Raw genomic sequence first — 17,271 nt, forward strand, 5'->3', positions numbered from 1 at the left:
AAAAAAATGATTATAAATTGTTTGCCCAAAAGCTGGCTTAGAAGGTTGCAGATCTTAAGGTCCTTAGTTCAACTCCCGGGTCAGGCAATTTTAATATATTTTAATAAGAGTTTCTCAGTACTAATTCGAAATGTGAAACGCAAGTTGAGCACTATAATCCATTGGATGGATAATAGCTAAATTAGTTATTATTCATCGGTCAAGAGTACATCATTACTATAATTCTCATAATATTCAATGGTACACAATTTAAATATTCTTTTAATCTAGTAACATATCAATCATTAGACATTTTATACAATATAACTTTAGGACTGCTTACAAATTATATTTGGTCATCATTTAGCGAGTGTAAAATAAAATTAGAATGCTTTCAATAAAACTTAAAATATTTTTCAATTATTTATCAATAATTTAATGTCGTGGAAACGCGAGCTTTTTTTAATTATAAAACAAATAAATAATAACGTACATATTATGTAGTCTATAATTTTTCTTCTGTATCAATAGTCCAGCAAATTTTCTGTATTGCCTTGAACATAGCAAAAATAATTTTATTTCATAAAATGAAGTATTCTTAAATACCATTGGTTAAAATGATCAGCTGTCATATTTCATACATTAACATTGGTTAAACATTTTTTTTTAGTCTCGCGGATAAAAATGGCCGCAGTGTTGATTTCATGCTTAAAGAGTGTGTGAGGTTTTAAATTTATAAAACTTTCGTAAAAATTGTAGCGTTTTTATTAATTTCGTAATTAAGATTCGGTGTAGATTATTGCGTTATTATTTAATACGATGTCTGAAAGTACTAGCCCTAGTGTGTTAAGTTATCTAAGACAGTATCGGTTTCAAAGGAAACCTACCCCTGGATCCAGCGGAACCTTGACAGTAACATCAGCCCCATCGAGTCATCGTAAGTATAAATTAATAAAAACTTAACTGGAGTGGTGTTAGGACACGTGTGTTTGACAAGCTGTAACGAACAGTTGCGACCACGTTTATGAAAGCCTGCCTGGTCACGTTTCGAGGGTCAGGTTTTTTGCCCTGCCGGTTTCAATTGTTATTTTCTTAACCATGGCACAGAAGATATGATATACAGCTTTAAATATTTTATTTTATTACTTACACCTACTATATCTTGAACTAAGTACAAGATCAAAAACATATTCGTAATTCATAACGTGAATTCTCGAATCAACACACTTTTACAATTCATTATTAGAATTAAAACGTCTTTAGTTCTTTACTTTACTTTTAGTTTATATTTATAAACGAATTTATGATTCTGCAATTGCATAATACAAATGTAAGAACGAAACTCACATACATACAAAAAAATACAATAACAAAAGTCAACTGTGTAGTTTTTAGAGAAAAAAATATGAATATCAGAAAATAGAAAAACACTTATATTAATTAGGACTTGTTACATGTAAATCATAAATTTTTACACTAATTTTTGTTAATTAAAAATCATAATCAGTTATTTTCAATTTATATTATTTCTAGTAACAAATTGTCAGTCATATATTTTGCCTTGAGCAATTTTATTATATTTTTTTTAAAAAAATATTACCCAAAATTAAAGCTTCTATTGATCATTTCAAAATATTTATTTTATCATATTACTAGACTAAAATAATTATATATTTATATATCATTATATAAAATAATTATATTGCTTTTCATTTTATAAAGTAAAATCTATGTATTTGTGTGTGATCATCTTTTAAGATATTTTTGTTCTTATTAAATAGTAGTATTACTTATATTTTTATTGCTGAATTTATTATTTTTACTCTTTGGTGAAGGATAATAGATTTATCAGATGTATTGATAATTATTTTTTCTATAAATGTCACTAGAATAAAAATCTTACAAGTATGAAACTTTGTAAGTAATTGAAAGTAGTGTGGCATAATTAAGTTACATAATATTTACTAGATGTAAGAATCAAAAGCAAGGATGATCAAGCAAATAATTGTAACCTCTTACAACTCTTAGTCAGTGAAACAGGGATTTTCTAATATTGCCATTACTGTATAAAAAACTATGGGATTTTCTATGGAAAATAGGCAAGTTATTTTTTCTTATATTCAGAACAACAAATAAGGATGCCTGCTCCAAACACAGCAATCAGAAATGGACCAATAGTTTACAAACGGATCAGAATACAGGACTCGGACTCTGATGATTCTGCTTCTCCAGCTAAGAAACCAATTGTTGAGTTGACCACAGCGGTTAAGGAGAGAAGATTCAGGAACATGCTGGAAATGTTCCCTGATATATCGCCTTTGGTGAGTTGCTGGCTTATTGCAGAAATACAATGTTAATCATAACAATGTTATTTTGAGTTACTGGTCTTATAAGGGAAAAGAAGCAAATAAAATTACTTTTTTCTTTTATGGGTTATAAGTTCTGCTTATTAGTTTTATTTTAAATAGGCAGACAAGTATATGGCACCTTATGGTAAGTGGTCACCACCGCCCATGGATATTGGTGCCGTACGAAGTTTTGATAACTCCTTAAATTTTCAATTTGCCACCAACCTTGACAACTTAGTTATTACTTATTATGTTCTTTGTGCATGAAATTACACTGATCTTTCTCACTCATCCTTCAAACCGGAACACAATCATATGAAGTGTTGCTGCTTGGCAGTAGAATATATGACCCAGTTGGTCTTGCACAAGGCACTACCACCAAGTGTAATTCTACAATACTTGTAACCTCTTAAAATGTTACAGTTCGTCAAAAACACTCTTGTTAAACATGGTTGGAATGAAGAGAGATCACGTGATGAGCTTTTAAAGCATGACCCTGAAAGTGATGACAAGGCCTCACCGTCGACATTCTTCGCATCCCGTCCAGGGTTTTCAGGGCAAATGCCTAAATCCAATGGAATGGGGGTGGTGAGAGTGACGAGTGGACCGAGTGTAGTTGTTAGAAAGTCCTTAGCTGGTAAAGGTGGAAGGGCTCGAAGAGGCAGCAGTGGCAGTGAAGACGACGATTATGGAGTCAGAAAAGGAAAGGACGAACGAGTTTACGATAGGTATGATTACATGTTTCATAAGGTTCATATTCTCTTATTTAAATTTATAAAAATTCGCTGAATTAGTGTGATTTCTATGTTGTTTTCTTAAAAATAACTATGCCATCAAATTATAAAATCACGACAAATCCTGGAATCTAGGTCAAGACATTTTAATAAATTATCAGATTTATGTGAAAATTAAATCGACGGCGAAGAATTATTACGTGGGATGATGATTGATGAAAATTAATTTAACTTATAATAAATCGGAAATCAACTCTGGCCTTTCGTAGAACCTATTGAACTGTTCGGTGGGATTGCAGTTCTTAACTCAGACAGCTTAAATTTCTGCATATATTATACAATTATATATTGGTTTAGTATTATTTTTCAACCTTCTTTTCAAAAGGGAGAGGAGGCCTTAGCCCAGCAGTGGGTTATTTACTTTAATATTTATCAATAATTAAACAAGTAGCTGTGAATAAGGTTGACATATTGTCACTGCAAATCAGTTCTATAAAATAAATATTCACGCACGAAGGGTTCCATACCATTATCTATAAAATTGGAAAAAAAATCAGGTCGGTTGCTTGAGAGCCCCTTTAAATATTTATTTTATTAAGAATATCAAAATTAAAAGAAATGAGATACAGCCTGGCGACAGACAGATAGCGGAGTCTTAGTAAATAGGGTCCCGTTTTACCCTTTGGGTACGGAACCTTAAAAAATAACATTTTTCTTTGTGTAACCACATATTCTATTCCAGTGACGATTCCGACAATGAAATAACTGATGATCTCGTGGGCGACAAAAGAAAAGTATTCGAATTCCTAAACACGAGCAATATGAATGAACTCTCGTTGCTCAGTGGCTGTTCGCAGAAAAAAGCAGAGGCCATCATAGCACAGAGACCTTTTAAAGGATGGCTTGATATGGTAAGACTCTATTAATAAAATATAATTGGATGAATTAATTTTGATACTTAATAATATTTAAAAATTACAAATTTTATGTCAGCAATTTTTATACTTAAAATGCCAATGTGAATGAATTCAGGTAGAGAAATTTAATAGTAACAAGATGCTGAGTACGGATTTATTGAATTCAACTCAAGAGCTCCTTTGTACAAGAAACAATATACAGAGATTGATGAAGAAGTGCGTCGGTCTCGCTCAGCAGCTGGAGTCTGCCGTGGCTGCCGGAGCGGGCCGGTTGAAACAGCCGAGCACTTTAGATTCAAGGTATGTCAATGTATTCCCTGCAAAACAATCCAATTCCATTCTGGTGCAACTTTGTACGGATCATTTGCTTCCATCGTTGTTTTTTTTCGGTATCGCCGTCGTGTTCAAATCTATTCCCAAAAGGTCTGAGTAACTGGTTGTAGTGTGGAATTGAGGGCTTTTGTTTTATTTATGTAATACTGAGCTTCTCTAGGCTCTTCTCGTTTGATGTACCCAAAATACGAGAGCGAACATATGAGCGACCTCATACAGACAATTCATTATTTGATTTTTGTATGTGATGATAAACGCAATGCTTTTGGCTTAAAAGTAATGTTAAAAGTATAGCATGCGCCGTCAGATTCTAATCTTGAACGCGTCCATTATATTTTATTCTCATACCTCAATGCTCCGTGTTTATTTCGTAAATGATTGTTGGATAAATCAGAAGGCTATATATTTAGTTCAAGCATGACAGCTCTAGACCTATCTGTACACGTCGCTTGAGACTTTTCTTATTTGAGATCCTAGACAGGTATACTTCTCCACATTGTCTATAAAAGTAATTTGCCTACTTCACTTATCTTATGTATATGAGCTTTCCATCTACTGGTAAACTTCATTCGCTCACGGCGCGATTGCTGCGCTCACTGGATTTATCTCCCTCGATGTTATTGTGCATCACTTTCATTCAACCAAGAAGCCTCTGTATTTAAAGACATTTATAATCTCTTTTCATAAAATAAAAAAATATTTCAATTTCAGTTTAAAATTAGCACCATACCAACTAGTAGGTCTCAACTGGCTAGCGGTGCTCCACAAGCAAGGAGTGTCTGGTATTCTTGCTGATGAAATGGGCTTAGGGAAAACCGTCCAGGTGATTGCCTTCCTTGCACACTTGAAAGAGACAGGGCAAGCCCGGGGGACACATTTGGTCGTTGTTCCGGCATCCACGCTAGGTGAGTCATTTTGATTATTATTTTTAAACTGGTACATCGTTACCAGCGCCCATAGATCCTATAAGAAATATTGACTATTCCTTTCACCATTTGCAATGCCTGATAATCATGGCCATTAAGATGCATTCCAATTAATTTATTTAAAATCCCTGATGTTATAGATAATTGGAGTAGCGAGTTGGCTCGTTGGTGTCCATCGCTGCGTGTTAGCAAGTATTATGGTAATCCAGAGGAGAGGCGGCTACTTCGCATTGAGTACTCGCGAGGATTAGATCAAATCGACATCGTTCTTACAACGTAAGGGATTAATCATTTATAAATATTATTTAACTCATATATTTTAAATTGTTGTATTAAATATAATTTTTGCCCTGTAGTAAAATAATATCAGTACAATCTATTTTTGTTGTGATCTCATAAAAGTGTAGAATATATTGCTTCTGATTTATGTGAAACTGTCTCTAAATAATATATTTTTAATATCGTTTTTTAAAAAAATATTTATGATAAATTGCCCTCAGTTACACAATGGTGAGCAGCTGTCCCGAAGAACGCAAGATGTTCCGTATCACACCGATGCACTATGTTATATATGACGAAGCTCATATGCTTAAAAATATGTCCACTCAAAGATACGACAATTTACTAAAAATAAAGGTAAGAGTCACCTTAACATACAAGCTTGTAAGATATAATTTTCTGTTCATAGTGTAAAATGTCTGCAACATTTTTGGAGTCAGATTAATTACATTGGTTTTTAGACAAATATTTTAAAAATAAAATAATGTAAGTAAGTAAATGGTAAGTAAATAAATATTGGACAACATCATATAGATTACTCTGATCCCAATGTAAGTAGCTAAAGCACTTGTAGTAATGTTTCGGTGGATCAGCATTTTATCTCAATAGTTATACAGTATACTAAGAGTAATAATTAAAAAAAGAATTGTATAATTTCAGTCCAAACACCGTCTGCTACTAACGGGGACACCTTTACAAAACAACTTGGTCGAGTTGATGTCACTTCTATGCTTTGTGATGCCTCACATGTTCTCCGGCAAAACTGATGATTTGAAGAGCTTGTTCCAAAAGAATGCGGTAAGTTAATTTATCTTAATTTCATTGCAAAAACTCATTAAACACAAAAAAATCAACATTAATTTTCATTTATATATTTTACATAACTAACTATGTACTAGAGTCACCTTGTGTATCCAGTGTGCATCATAAATTGTCTTTTACTTGAAACAAAAGATTGTCGAAAGTTGTGAAAAAAGTTGATCATCCGTAATGTACTGCAAACTTTACATTGTGTAACAGTTCTGTATTACAAAATAATTTTCCCTACCAATAACTTAATATCACAAAAGCTGCCTAATACAGAATTAATAAGTTACAGTAAAATCTGCGAACAGAACAATATTTTTTTTTGTTAAATTTTAACACGCACAGCTATTTTAACCATAATATACTCATTCTGGGAAATTCAATTTCAGAAAGCAAAAACGACAAAGAAAACAAATGGTACCAAAGAGGATGACGTTCCAGCCTTTGAACAGAGCCAGATAACACAAGCCAAGCGTATTATGAAACCTTTCGTACTACGGAGGTTGAAGCGTGACGTACTACAGGACCTGCCGAAGAAAACCAACCATACAGAACTGTGTCCCATGTCTGAGAAACAGCAGAGACAGTATAAGGATCTCATTGCCGGATTCTCTGCGAAGGATGGCACGGTTTGTGATTATTATATTGGTAAAAATGTGCTTTTTAATTATTCAATATTTTTTCTTTAGATTGTTTATAATTTTACCATCTATGATTTTTCCATTTAAATTTTATTTCATATATTGTCATAAAGTCTAAACGGTCTAATGATATATATATATATATACTATGTAAGGCTTGCCTTTAGAATATTTCAAATGTTATGTAAAAATACCTTATAAAGTATATGTATAGAGTGGCAATAGATTGTCCATGAGCAAAGCTTTAGCCCCATTAGTTCCTAAGAATATAAAACTACACTACGAGTTGTCACCAGATTCACGCGACGACCGAGCAGAGCGGTATATCGATGATGATGGACATGCGCAAGCTGGCCAACCACCCGCTGCTGCTGCGCTACCACTACGACGCGGGCGTGACGCGCAAGATGGCGGCGCGGCTGGCGCGCGACCCCGCGCACAAGGAGAAGAACGAGCAGTACGTGTTCGAGGACCTCATGTGCATGTCCGACTTCCAGATGCACCAGCTCACCCAGCAGTATTCGGTGAGCTGACTTCATTTGATTACTTTGTCAAAAATATCGCGTATTTCTGCCATTGGTCTCGTATGACTGATATATTTATTTTGAAATTCAAGGCTAGTCGCCCTTATTTGCCTCCAGTTTCCGTTGAATATTAATGCCGCGTAATTGTCCAGATTAAATTTTTGAAATGAAGTTCTTTTACGCGCTTTACAATAAATTAAACTGGGAGAAATCCTTACGTAAGGAAAAAGCGTTATGCCTCCTCTTTCTTTCTCTTTCTTTATCTATTCTATTTATATTATATAATTATTTTTTTTGTAATTTTTTCAATTCACACGGAATATAACAATATTATCTCTTGTCATTGAGTTATTCTTAAACTTGGTTAATTAATTTTATTGTGACTGTTATATTATCCATAATATGAAGCGAAAGCAACTTTGTTCCAACCGAGTGTCCCACGACACCTCCTTTTTTTATTGAAACAACCACAACTTTGATTGTTTCAAAAATTAAATTAATTTTTATTAAAATTTCAGTGTATTAGATCATACTCGGTGCCAGACCATTTGATAGAAGATTCTGGAAAATTCCTTAAATTAGATGAGATGTTGCCCAAGTTGAAGGAGGAAGGTCACAGAGTCCTAATCTTCAGCCAGTTCACGATGATGCTGGACATCCTCGAACCATACCTCCGACTACGTAACTATCGCTACCTAAGGCTTGACGGCAGTACTGCTGTTAATGAGAGGTGGGTAAAATAGTATAAGACAAGCGGCTTAATATATAATTGATTATAATTTACTCACGATTTTCTTATATTTTGGGCCAATATAAAGATATTGGCACAAAATATTTAAAAAAAAAGTTAAATTTTAAACATTTTGTTAAAGAACAACAATGACCTCGAAGCTGCGAGCTGTCAATGCTCACCATAAAACAGTTACAGACTGAGTTCCATTAATAATTACATATAATAAAATCAAGAAATTTTAATGAATGGAAACATGAGTGTACTCTGATAATTGTTATGTGTGTAATTTCATATGGAAGCTTAAATTATATTGTTATTATTGTAAATATTTATAATGTTACAGTAATTATGCTGATAGAATGAATGAATAGTTTGATTGAATAATTTTTTTTACACAAAAGTAAATAAATATAATATTATTAGCAATCGGAAGCGAGTGGAGTGTTAAAAGAAATATAATTTGCCAATGTTTACAACAAATAATGATTTAATATTCTAATGACTTTAAGCAAACAATAATTATCCTAACTCAAAGTACGAATAAAGAGACGTCCGCTACGCACAAGATTCCGACGAAGAGTGTGTCCGCGCTGTTTTTGTATCTTGTTTGAAGTAGCGCTGTTGGCCCTACTGGCCTTTACAGCGTCACCGAACGTTGGGGCGAGTGTTAAAACTCTGCCTTAAGGTGAACCCTTTCGGGCTCGAGAGTGACGTTCGTCCTGAGGGTGTCTCCTATGCGATCGCACCTCGGCCCAGAACGTAGTCGGTGGTATGTGAACACTTGAATTTAAACACTGATAGAATCTACTTACGTCACGGCCGCCTCCGTGACGTCACTAATCTGGGTCCTCGTTGCCGCCGGCGTTCCCGGAAACGCTGTGCGCGCTGTGTCCGCGCTGTCTACGCTCCTTCTTTTATACTATTCGTCCCGCTTGCACCGTCAATCATCTAACAATATTATAACGAAATTTTCCTTCACAAAAATGCAAACAATGATTGAATTAAATTACCATTTCATTTTATTACAGACAAGATCTAATAGATCGGTACAACGCTGAGGACATATTCGTGTTCCTGTTGTCTACAAAGGCGGGAGGTCTCGGAATAAATCTAACGGCTGCAGATACTGTAATCATTCATGACATTGATTTCAACCCTTACAATGACAAACAGGCTGAGGACAGGTAAACCATTTATTTTTTTATTTTAGAGGTACAGGCAAATGAGCCACTTGATGGTAAATGGTCACCAGCACCAACAAACATTGGCACTGAAAGAAATATTAACCTTTTCTTACATCTCCAATGCGCCACTTACCCTTCAAACCGGAACACAACAATACTAAATATTACTGTTTGGCGGTAGAGTATGTGATGTGTTGGGCACCAAGTAAATCATTGTTTCAAATAAGATTACTGTTTAAGATTTTAAATTAACATGGTTATTTTTCTTACTAACTAGTATTTAAAACGGGATATTTACCATGCTTTTTTTTTATATGGTGGAGCTCGATATTTCGACATTATCTACGAATGTCTTGTTCACGAGTCTCGTGATCACGAAGATTACTATTGTTCATAAATAATATGAAAGCTTTTTATTAAATCTCAGCTGGGTACTGTGTGGATCAAGTACTGCAGTATCATACTGTATTACTTAAAGGTTATTTGACTGCTGTAATTATTTAACCAAAACTTAAACTCCTAAGACTAGAAGAAAATTCTACCTACGTGATTGAAATGTTCGCTTAAACTATTCAATTCCATTATTAAATACTACAGAATCATAACATAATATATTATGTGTATATATCAGTGACATAGTAATACTTTTAAGATATATAGCTTTTTTTTAATGTCATTGATAAGGTTTTCATGTCTTTTCAAACTTTCTTATGATACCCAATGTTAGTTAATTTGTTGTGCTTATCACGTTTTCGGAGTTTTTCTCGACGGTACATGGTGTCTGCTGGTTCCTAGTAATATAATACTTTTCGTAAAATATAAATATATTTTAATGATGAATTAATAATATGTATATATTTTATTTGAATAGGGCAAAATTGTATCTGTTATTGATAATTTTTCTTTATCGAGCTAGCAAATGAAGCTTTTCAAAAACCTCAATGTTGATATCTTAACACTAATTCTTACAAATATTAATATACATATAAAATAATTCTAATCATATTTATAATTAATCTTTCCCAGATGCCACAGAATGGGTCAAACTCGTCCAGTAGAGATCTACCGGTTGTTAAGTGCGGGGACAATTGAGGAGGGTATATACCAAGTGGCACAAGAGAAGCTCAACCTTGAAAAACATGTTACGGGTGCTGATGGTACGTAATATTTGTCTATTTATTGTTTGTTACAAATCAGTGGTTCAATTCATGAACTTTAAACTAAATTCCTTTTAAAAAAATATACTTTTTAAATTGCAAAACGGATTGATCAAGTTGCCTTCCGCAAATCGATCAAAACTTTTTGCAGGACGGTTTTTAGGACTGAATATTGTCAGCAGTTTTCTTAAAAAGAATATCTTTTTTTTTTACAGAAAATGAAGGCACTGAGCAGAAGAATGTAGTGCGTCTATTGTCAGCAGCTTTGGGATTGACTTCGCCGAACAAATGATTGTTAGCCAATGATGTCATTGTCATAGACTAGTGAAATGACACTTAATTTTGTCTGAAAGTGGCTTAAAAATAGTGCTATGGAACTGAAACAATAGTGCATCGTAATATATTGTATAGAACAAAACAAATACCTAAGTGATTGTGTACAAAGTGAAAGAGTTAAGTCATTCCTGTTTGTTGAGTTGTAAACTAACTTTGAATGGTACTTTATTTATTCTTTATGTATTGTCATTAAGAAACATAAAAAGAATTTAGTTAAAAAAAAAAACAATTTGTTAAACTTTATCTGAACAACGACAGTTATGTTTAGTTATTTTTTGGGTATATCTGGAATAAGTTTGATAGTTAACTTGTTCAAAATGAATGTAATTTAAAAATCTATGATTAAATTAATATTTAAATAGTAATAGATATATTCAATATAACAATGAACATTGTCTTTAAAGAATGCACAAAATATTGAAAAAAAACGATGCTATGCTTGTTCTGCGAAAAGGGTTTCGTTAGATGGTAGAGTAATGTACAAACAGGACATTTATTATGTCCTGTTTGTTTCATAATTGTTATGTTTATTGGCATATAATATTGACATATTGGATTGAGGAACCGTCTCAAAAAGGGAGAAGGCCTGTTCAACAGTGGGACATTTAAAAGCTGATTACTTTACTCTTATTGGATTGATGATAGTTTTGGGTAATAAAATGAGCGGGAGCAAGATTATTACGTATTATATTTTCTTATGCTTAAATTATTGATAATGTGGCTTAGTATATTAAACAGTTGTTATTATAAATTAAAAAAAAAAAATTTTTGCAAAATTAATGTAAAAATTGTCTCGATTTTTAACTGTAAGTAAGAAAAGATCTTGTAATTCCCTTTACATATTGCTTGTGAAGTGGCAATTGATTCTATAGTAGACTGTTGGTAATCTGTCGAATGATTTGGCGATGATTCAAAGTTATTGCTATATAGTGTTGTCATTAATCTTTTATAAATATAACCTTATACTTTATAAAACTAGATGCAACATGTAACTTCAATCCAGCATAATAATTTGCATTCTTAAAAAAATAATGAATTAGTGTATATTGGTAGAGGAACCTTCTCCTCAAAGGGAGAGGCGGCCTTAGTCCAGCAGTGGGAAATTTACAGGCTGTTAATGTAATGGTAGAGGAATATAACACAACTTTTTCTTTAATTTTTAATATATGACTTCATACTTATTAATGGCAATAGTTGATAAATTAATTGAAATATTAATTGCTATTTATGAAAAGTTTTCCACCTACACCCGTTAACAAACAAAAAATTATCAAGTTATTTCATTGTTGTTTTATAAAAAAATCGGAAAGTTCAGACAAGATGCCTGTCTGTTAATATGACTATTGGGTGAACCATATCCAAGTTGATTTTCTACAGGAATTAAATATCGCTTAATAGACAGTTAAAACTAAGTGGACATTATAAAAACCTTTGTGAAAAAGATTTATATGGTAATCAGTCTAACGGTGTTCAAATATATTGCACTCAAACGAATATATATAAAAAAATCTTTCTTATAAGAATCAGTTGCTAATTCACAAGTGAAAATGTTAAAATTATTTATAATTATTTAAATATCAATTGACGGTGGTCTGTAATTAATTGGATGCTGTCTTTAGGTTAATTTAATTTCATCTAGGAATAGAATAAAGGAGCTGTATAAATGTTATGAATGTTTACTTTCCAACCACACTGCCTTTTCAAAATATACACTGAGACTGTCGTATGTAAACTATATTCTAAATATGTACATTGATAACAATAGATAGTGAAATAAAACAAATGAAAAATATGACTATGCATTATTTATAAGATAATATACTAGAGTATTAATATTAGACTAAATACCTGAGATTTTGATTTAAAATTTATTTCTACCGAAGATACTTACAGTATTGTTGGTAAGGATACTACTTTTTGATTTTAGAACAAATAACATTTTTATTTTACATGATTTAAAATCCGCCTTACAAGAATTTTGCAGGTTTAAAATAAATATATCTATATATATATAAGTATGCTGTTTCCCATTAATGTTTATACCTTGAGTACACTGTACCGTATCAGGTAGCATATTGCTTGACTTATGCGTCCGATTAAGCAGCACGTTCAAGCAAATTAGGTAATACAAAATAGTTACATAGAGTACATAAACTATGATAGAAATTTGCAACTTTCCAAATCTGTTATTTACTTTTTTAATCCATTTTCGATTTTTTTTTATATTGCGAGTCAACAGTGTTACTCGTTCGGTCATACGACATTATGGCTCAAAAAAAAAACAATTACATATTAAGTTAATGCTCAAATTGTATCTATATTAGTATTTATTTCAGTATTATTTCACAAATATTCATGTTTAAAGGCAACGTGCGTGCTGATAATCACGCAAATAGATCTTCAATATGTATTCGTAATAACTTATTTTAAATTCTTCACCAATAATTATAAAGACGTATAATAGTGTTGTATGTATATATGTGATATGGCAATCGCGTGTTATGCCACTCAGCTGTATACTATAGGTGATTATATAGACTTAGAACATAAATTGCTTGTATATATAAATAATTTTAAATGCGTAGGAATTAAATTGTAACTAATATTTAAATTAAAAATAATTAATTTATAACATAACAGCTTCGAAGAAACAATTGTTTAATATGTATGTAAAATGATGTTCGTTATGTAAATCTAAATTAATAATAATAAGGTAAAGTCTTTAGAATTGATATTATACTTGACCGAGGAAATAGTTTTATTCTTCGAATAAAATCGTTATATCTTGTACGAAAAATCTCACTATTTCAGAAATGTCTTAGTCGTATTTATGAAGATAAGAGATTTGATGATTTAAAAATTCTAAGTTAAATGAAAAAAAATTAACTGACTTAAAAAAAATGTGACTTGAATTGTTAATTATTTTAATTTCATACAAAGTTCGAATATTTATTACAATTTATTATATTCATAATAATTACGTGGCAAAGATATTATTTATATTTGAATCTTAGTTCATCTGATATTGTTTAAGATTAATAAAACAATACATTAAAAGTTTTCATAATAAGTACTCCGTAATATAAATAAGCAGTGTTTAATAATAATTTCCACCATTTTAAATTATCATCATTTTCGGTTAAAGAAATTCCAAATTTGAATTTGATGAATGTCTATGAACTTGAACAAACATGACTCGTATTGTCGTCGTCGTCTTGATAAGTCCATCGTTTGTCTGTAGATAGAATAAATACTTGTCCCTTTTTTATGACTAAGTTTTCACAAATTTTCGCTTATTTCAGGTATTGTATTATATATACAGTAAGTTTATTGTATAATATTCAAATTGTCTTTTCCACTGCGTTTTTTTAGTAATGCAATTTTTACTACAGGATTTTTTCATTCGTTATAATAAATAATTAAATCATATTTTTATAGCAGTATTTGTGTTCTTGAAACATTTAAATTTTATTATTTTAAATTAGTGAATAGTTGGCAACATTTAATATCTTTGGGTTTAGAATAAAACGCATAGTAATTAATTATGTAACATTATAATAAATATAACACTTAGGTAGATATTCCATGGACACATATGTAAAATATTACAATATATTTTTATATTAAATACAGAACTGACCACCAAAGTGAAGGAAGGTGATAAGTCTTAATATTTAACTAGTAATTTATTTTTCAGTTCTTTTACACTTTTTTTTAATGTAAGTAGCTAATTTTATTAAGTTTGTCTTTTAGCAGACATTCCTAAATTTACTGTACACTAACACAGCCATTATAAAATTTAAAGTTATATAGTAAAAATCGTTCGTGCGTATGTATCTTGAGAGATGAATGAAGCACAGAATGAAAAAAAACAGAGAATCACACATTTCGTTGTGTTTTAATTATAAGAACAAAATACTTTATTTTAAATTAATAAAACCATGCGTGTCACATTATTCAATATGTGGAACAAATCCGAGGTCATTTCGGAAGAATCGTATGTTGTAATCACTATTTGTACAGCTGTCATTATGACAATAAGGCCACTTACACACTTATGTCATATGTATTCGACTACTCCGAGATTCACCACCGTAGCAATCACTCGGTCAGGAGGACATAATCTACATCCAAGTTCTGTTGTCGAAACACATCGGATCCATCAGTTTTCGGATTACAAGCGGTATTAAGTTAAGACCTAATTATATGTCTCAAGTATCAATTTATTTTCAATTTGATTAAGGGTTTAAAAAAATAAAAATATTGACACGAAAATGTTTGCTTCATATTATGCTAAATACATTAATTAAATTCGTAACATATTCTGTAGTTCATTAAAAATTTTGTAGTTTAATGAGAATAACGATATATTTAGTTTAAAGAAATTATTTTTGGCATTTTAGGTAATTAGCTGTTAATGAATTCTAACTGTAACTTGAAACTGAATTACGCATGAATATGGTAATTTTATACTGTTTATGGTTTGTGTGTATGAATTGAAATAAAATGCAGTGTGCTCGTTTTGTTACAAAACATTAAAAATCCAAAATATTGTTAAAAGTGTTTAAGTATAGATTAATAGTTCGTGTACATTTTCGTTCATGTCTTATTTCGTTCGACTTGTTCAGGAAAGTGTAATTGATCCTTAAAATAGAACGATATTTACATTATTTTTGTTCTTAATAATTTTTCCCTATTATAATTAGATTCGAAGTTGTATTAAATAAATAGATAATTTATTCCCGAAACTATTTTTCTTTTATTTTCAACACCATGCCACTAAAATATATATAAATATTTTCTTAGTAAATTACTAATAGTATGGATTGAAGGAGACAAGTGCTATTTTAATTAAAATTAAATACAATCGTTTTTACCACTTTTTTTTTCACTCCGTTTTTGATTTAACATAGTGTGAAAAAAATTGAGAGTGGAGATACTATTAATGCACTTTATAAGTATGTATATACCTCTTTATATATTGTATTGATTGTTGTATTCGTTGAAAATGGTAGAGTAAATTCATTCGGTGGTGGTGCAAGATCAAAATTCCGTAGGGGGCGTCTTAGTCCATTCTGGGCCTTAGAAATATTTTACGAACTTTCTTTTTTAAGTGGGAAATAAATATCTATATTATTTTCATACTTATTATACTAGCTTAAGATACTAGCGACCACCCCGACAGGGCGAGGGGGTCATTTATAAATTTATCATAATTGTAAAGAACTAAGAAGTACCTACACTCTTAGCAAGAAACTATTTGATAGTTACAACGTTTTTAAAACGTTTTTTACTAATTTTTCATAATTTTATTGTTACGGTCAGTTATTCAACCACCTTTTTCACAGAAATCGATTTTTTTCGTGGCACATAATTTGAACACGATGATATATTCTATTTTATCTCATATGTATATGTAGGCAGTCTGGCAAATGGGCTACCTTATGGTAAGTGGTCACTACCCTTAAACATTAGTAGAAAATATTTACAAATTATGTAAACAAACCTTCCTCATTTACCCTCTTTTTATTAGTGAGAGTTGTATCAAAAATCGTTGAGTCGTCTACAAAAAGATAGTGGAGATAAAGACAGAAACGAAAAGCGATATATTATATTTTTACTATAGAGAAAAAGAGAGATAGATAGAGACGTTATTAAAATTTTCAACGGTTGAAACTGATCACTTCAAAAACATGTATTTACCCTTCGCTTTGGAGGCGACAAGTCTGGTACCACGACCGTGGCCTACGTCACCCACGCTTACACCGCCTCCAACTACACTAGATAAGTAACTGGTTTAAATTTGAAGAAAATTTGGCTAAAGTGCTAAGTTCAGATATATGATATTCATATTATGCTCAGCAGGGAAAAAAATATTGTGCGGATATTGCATGTCTCGAAATACATATTGATACATGTTATGTATCACTAAACAAACATGCATGGTGCAGTGACGTGGAAATATTGGAATGAGTATCTCCCTTATGATAGGAAATTATAAAGTGAACAGTAGCTTTATTTGTTGTCTGTGAAAAGATGAATGATGAATGGAAATCTATATTCAGTTAAGCAGTATCAGGGCCGGATCTACCGTATGGTTTTTTGGGCTTGGGCCCCCAGCTAACTCAAGAGAAAGTCAAAAATAGACGATAATGTGAAAGAATCCATCATTTTATTAAATTAAACAGATTGTATGGTTGCAGTATGCAGCCGTGCGAGTCCTGCAATTAATCATACCCATTCAATTAATTCACGTCTACGTTCAGGTGTGTTTTAAGTGGGGCCCCCTAAGTAGTATTAGCCCAGGGCCCCCTAAACTCACGGTCCGGCCCTGCCCAGTATTAAAGTATGTTACTATCTTTATAAATGTACC

At 31.7% G+C, this 17,271-nt stretch overlaps 1 protein-coding gene across 1 annotated transcript; it reads left to right on the forward strand.

Annotated features, from left to right (window-relative positions):
* The first annotated feature begins 666 nt into the window (after nt 1-666).
* Nucleotides 667-11,788, forward strand: LOC125068436 (SWI/SNF-related matrix-associated actin-dependent regulator of chromatin subfamily A containing DEAD/H box 1 homolog). The gene is made up of 15 exons (XM_047677551.1): nt 667-916; nt 2,104-2,300; nt 2,751-3,055; nt 3,804-3,972; nt 4,094-4,278; nt 5,023-5,216; nt 5,378-5,513; nt 5,738-5,873; nt 6,177-6,314; nt 6,713-6,952; nt 7,261-7,488; nt 8,007-8,218; nt 9,250-9,405; nt 10,432-10,562; nt 10,778-11,788. Exons 1-15 carry the CDS (start codon nt 799-801, stop codon nt 10,852-10,854), a joined length of 2,622 nt encoding a protein of 873 aa, XP_047533507.1. The 5' UTR covers nt 667-798; the 3' UTR covers nt 10,855-11,788.
* Nucleotides 11,789-17,271: the final 5,483 nt, after the last annotated feature.

Source organism: Vanessa atalanta, chromosome 13, assembly GCF_905147765.1.
Source record: "Vanessa atalanta chromosome 13, ilVanAtal1.2, whole genome shotgun sequence".
NCBI lineage: Eukaryota > Metazoa > Arthropoda > Insecta > Lepidoptera > Nymphalidae > Vanessa > Vanessa atalanta.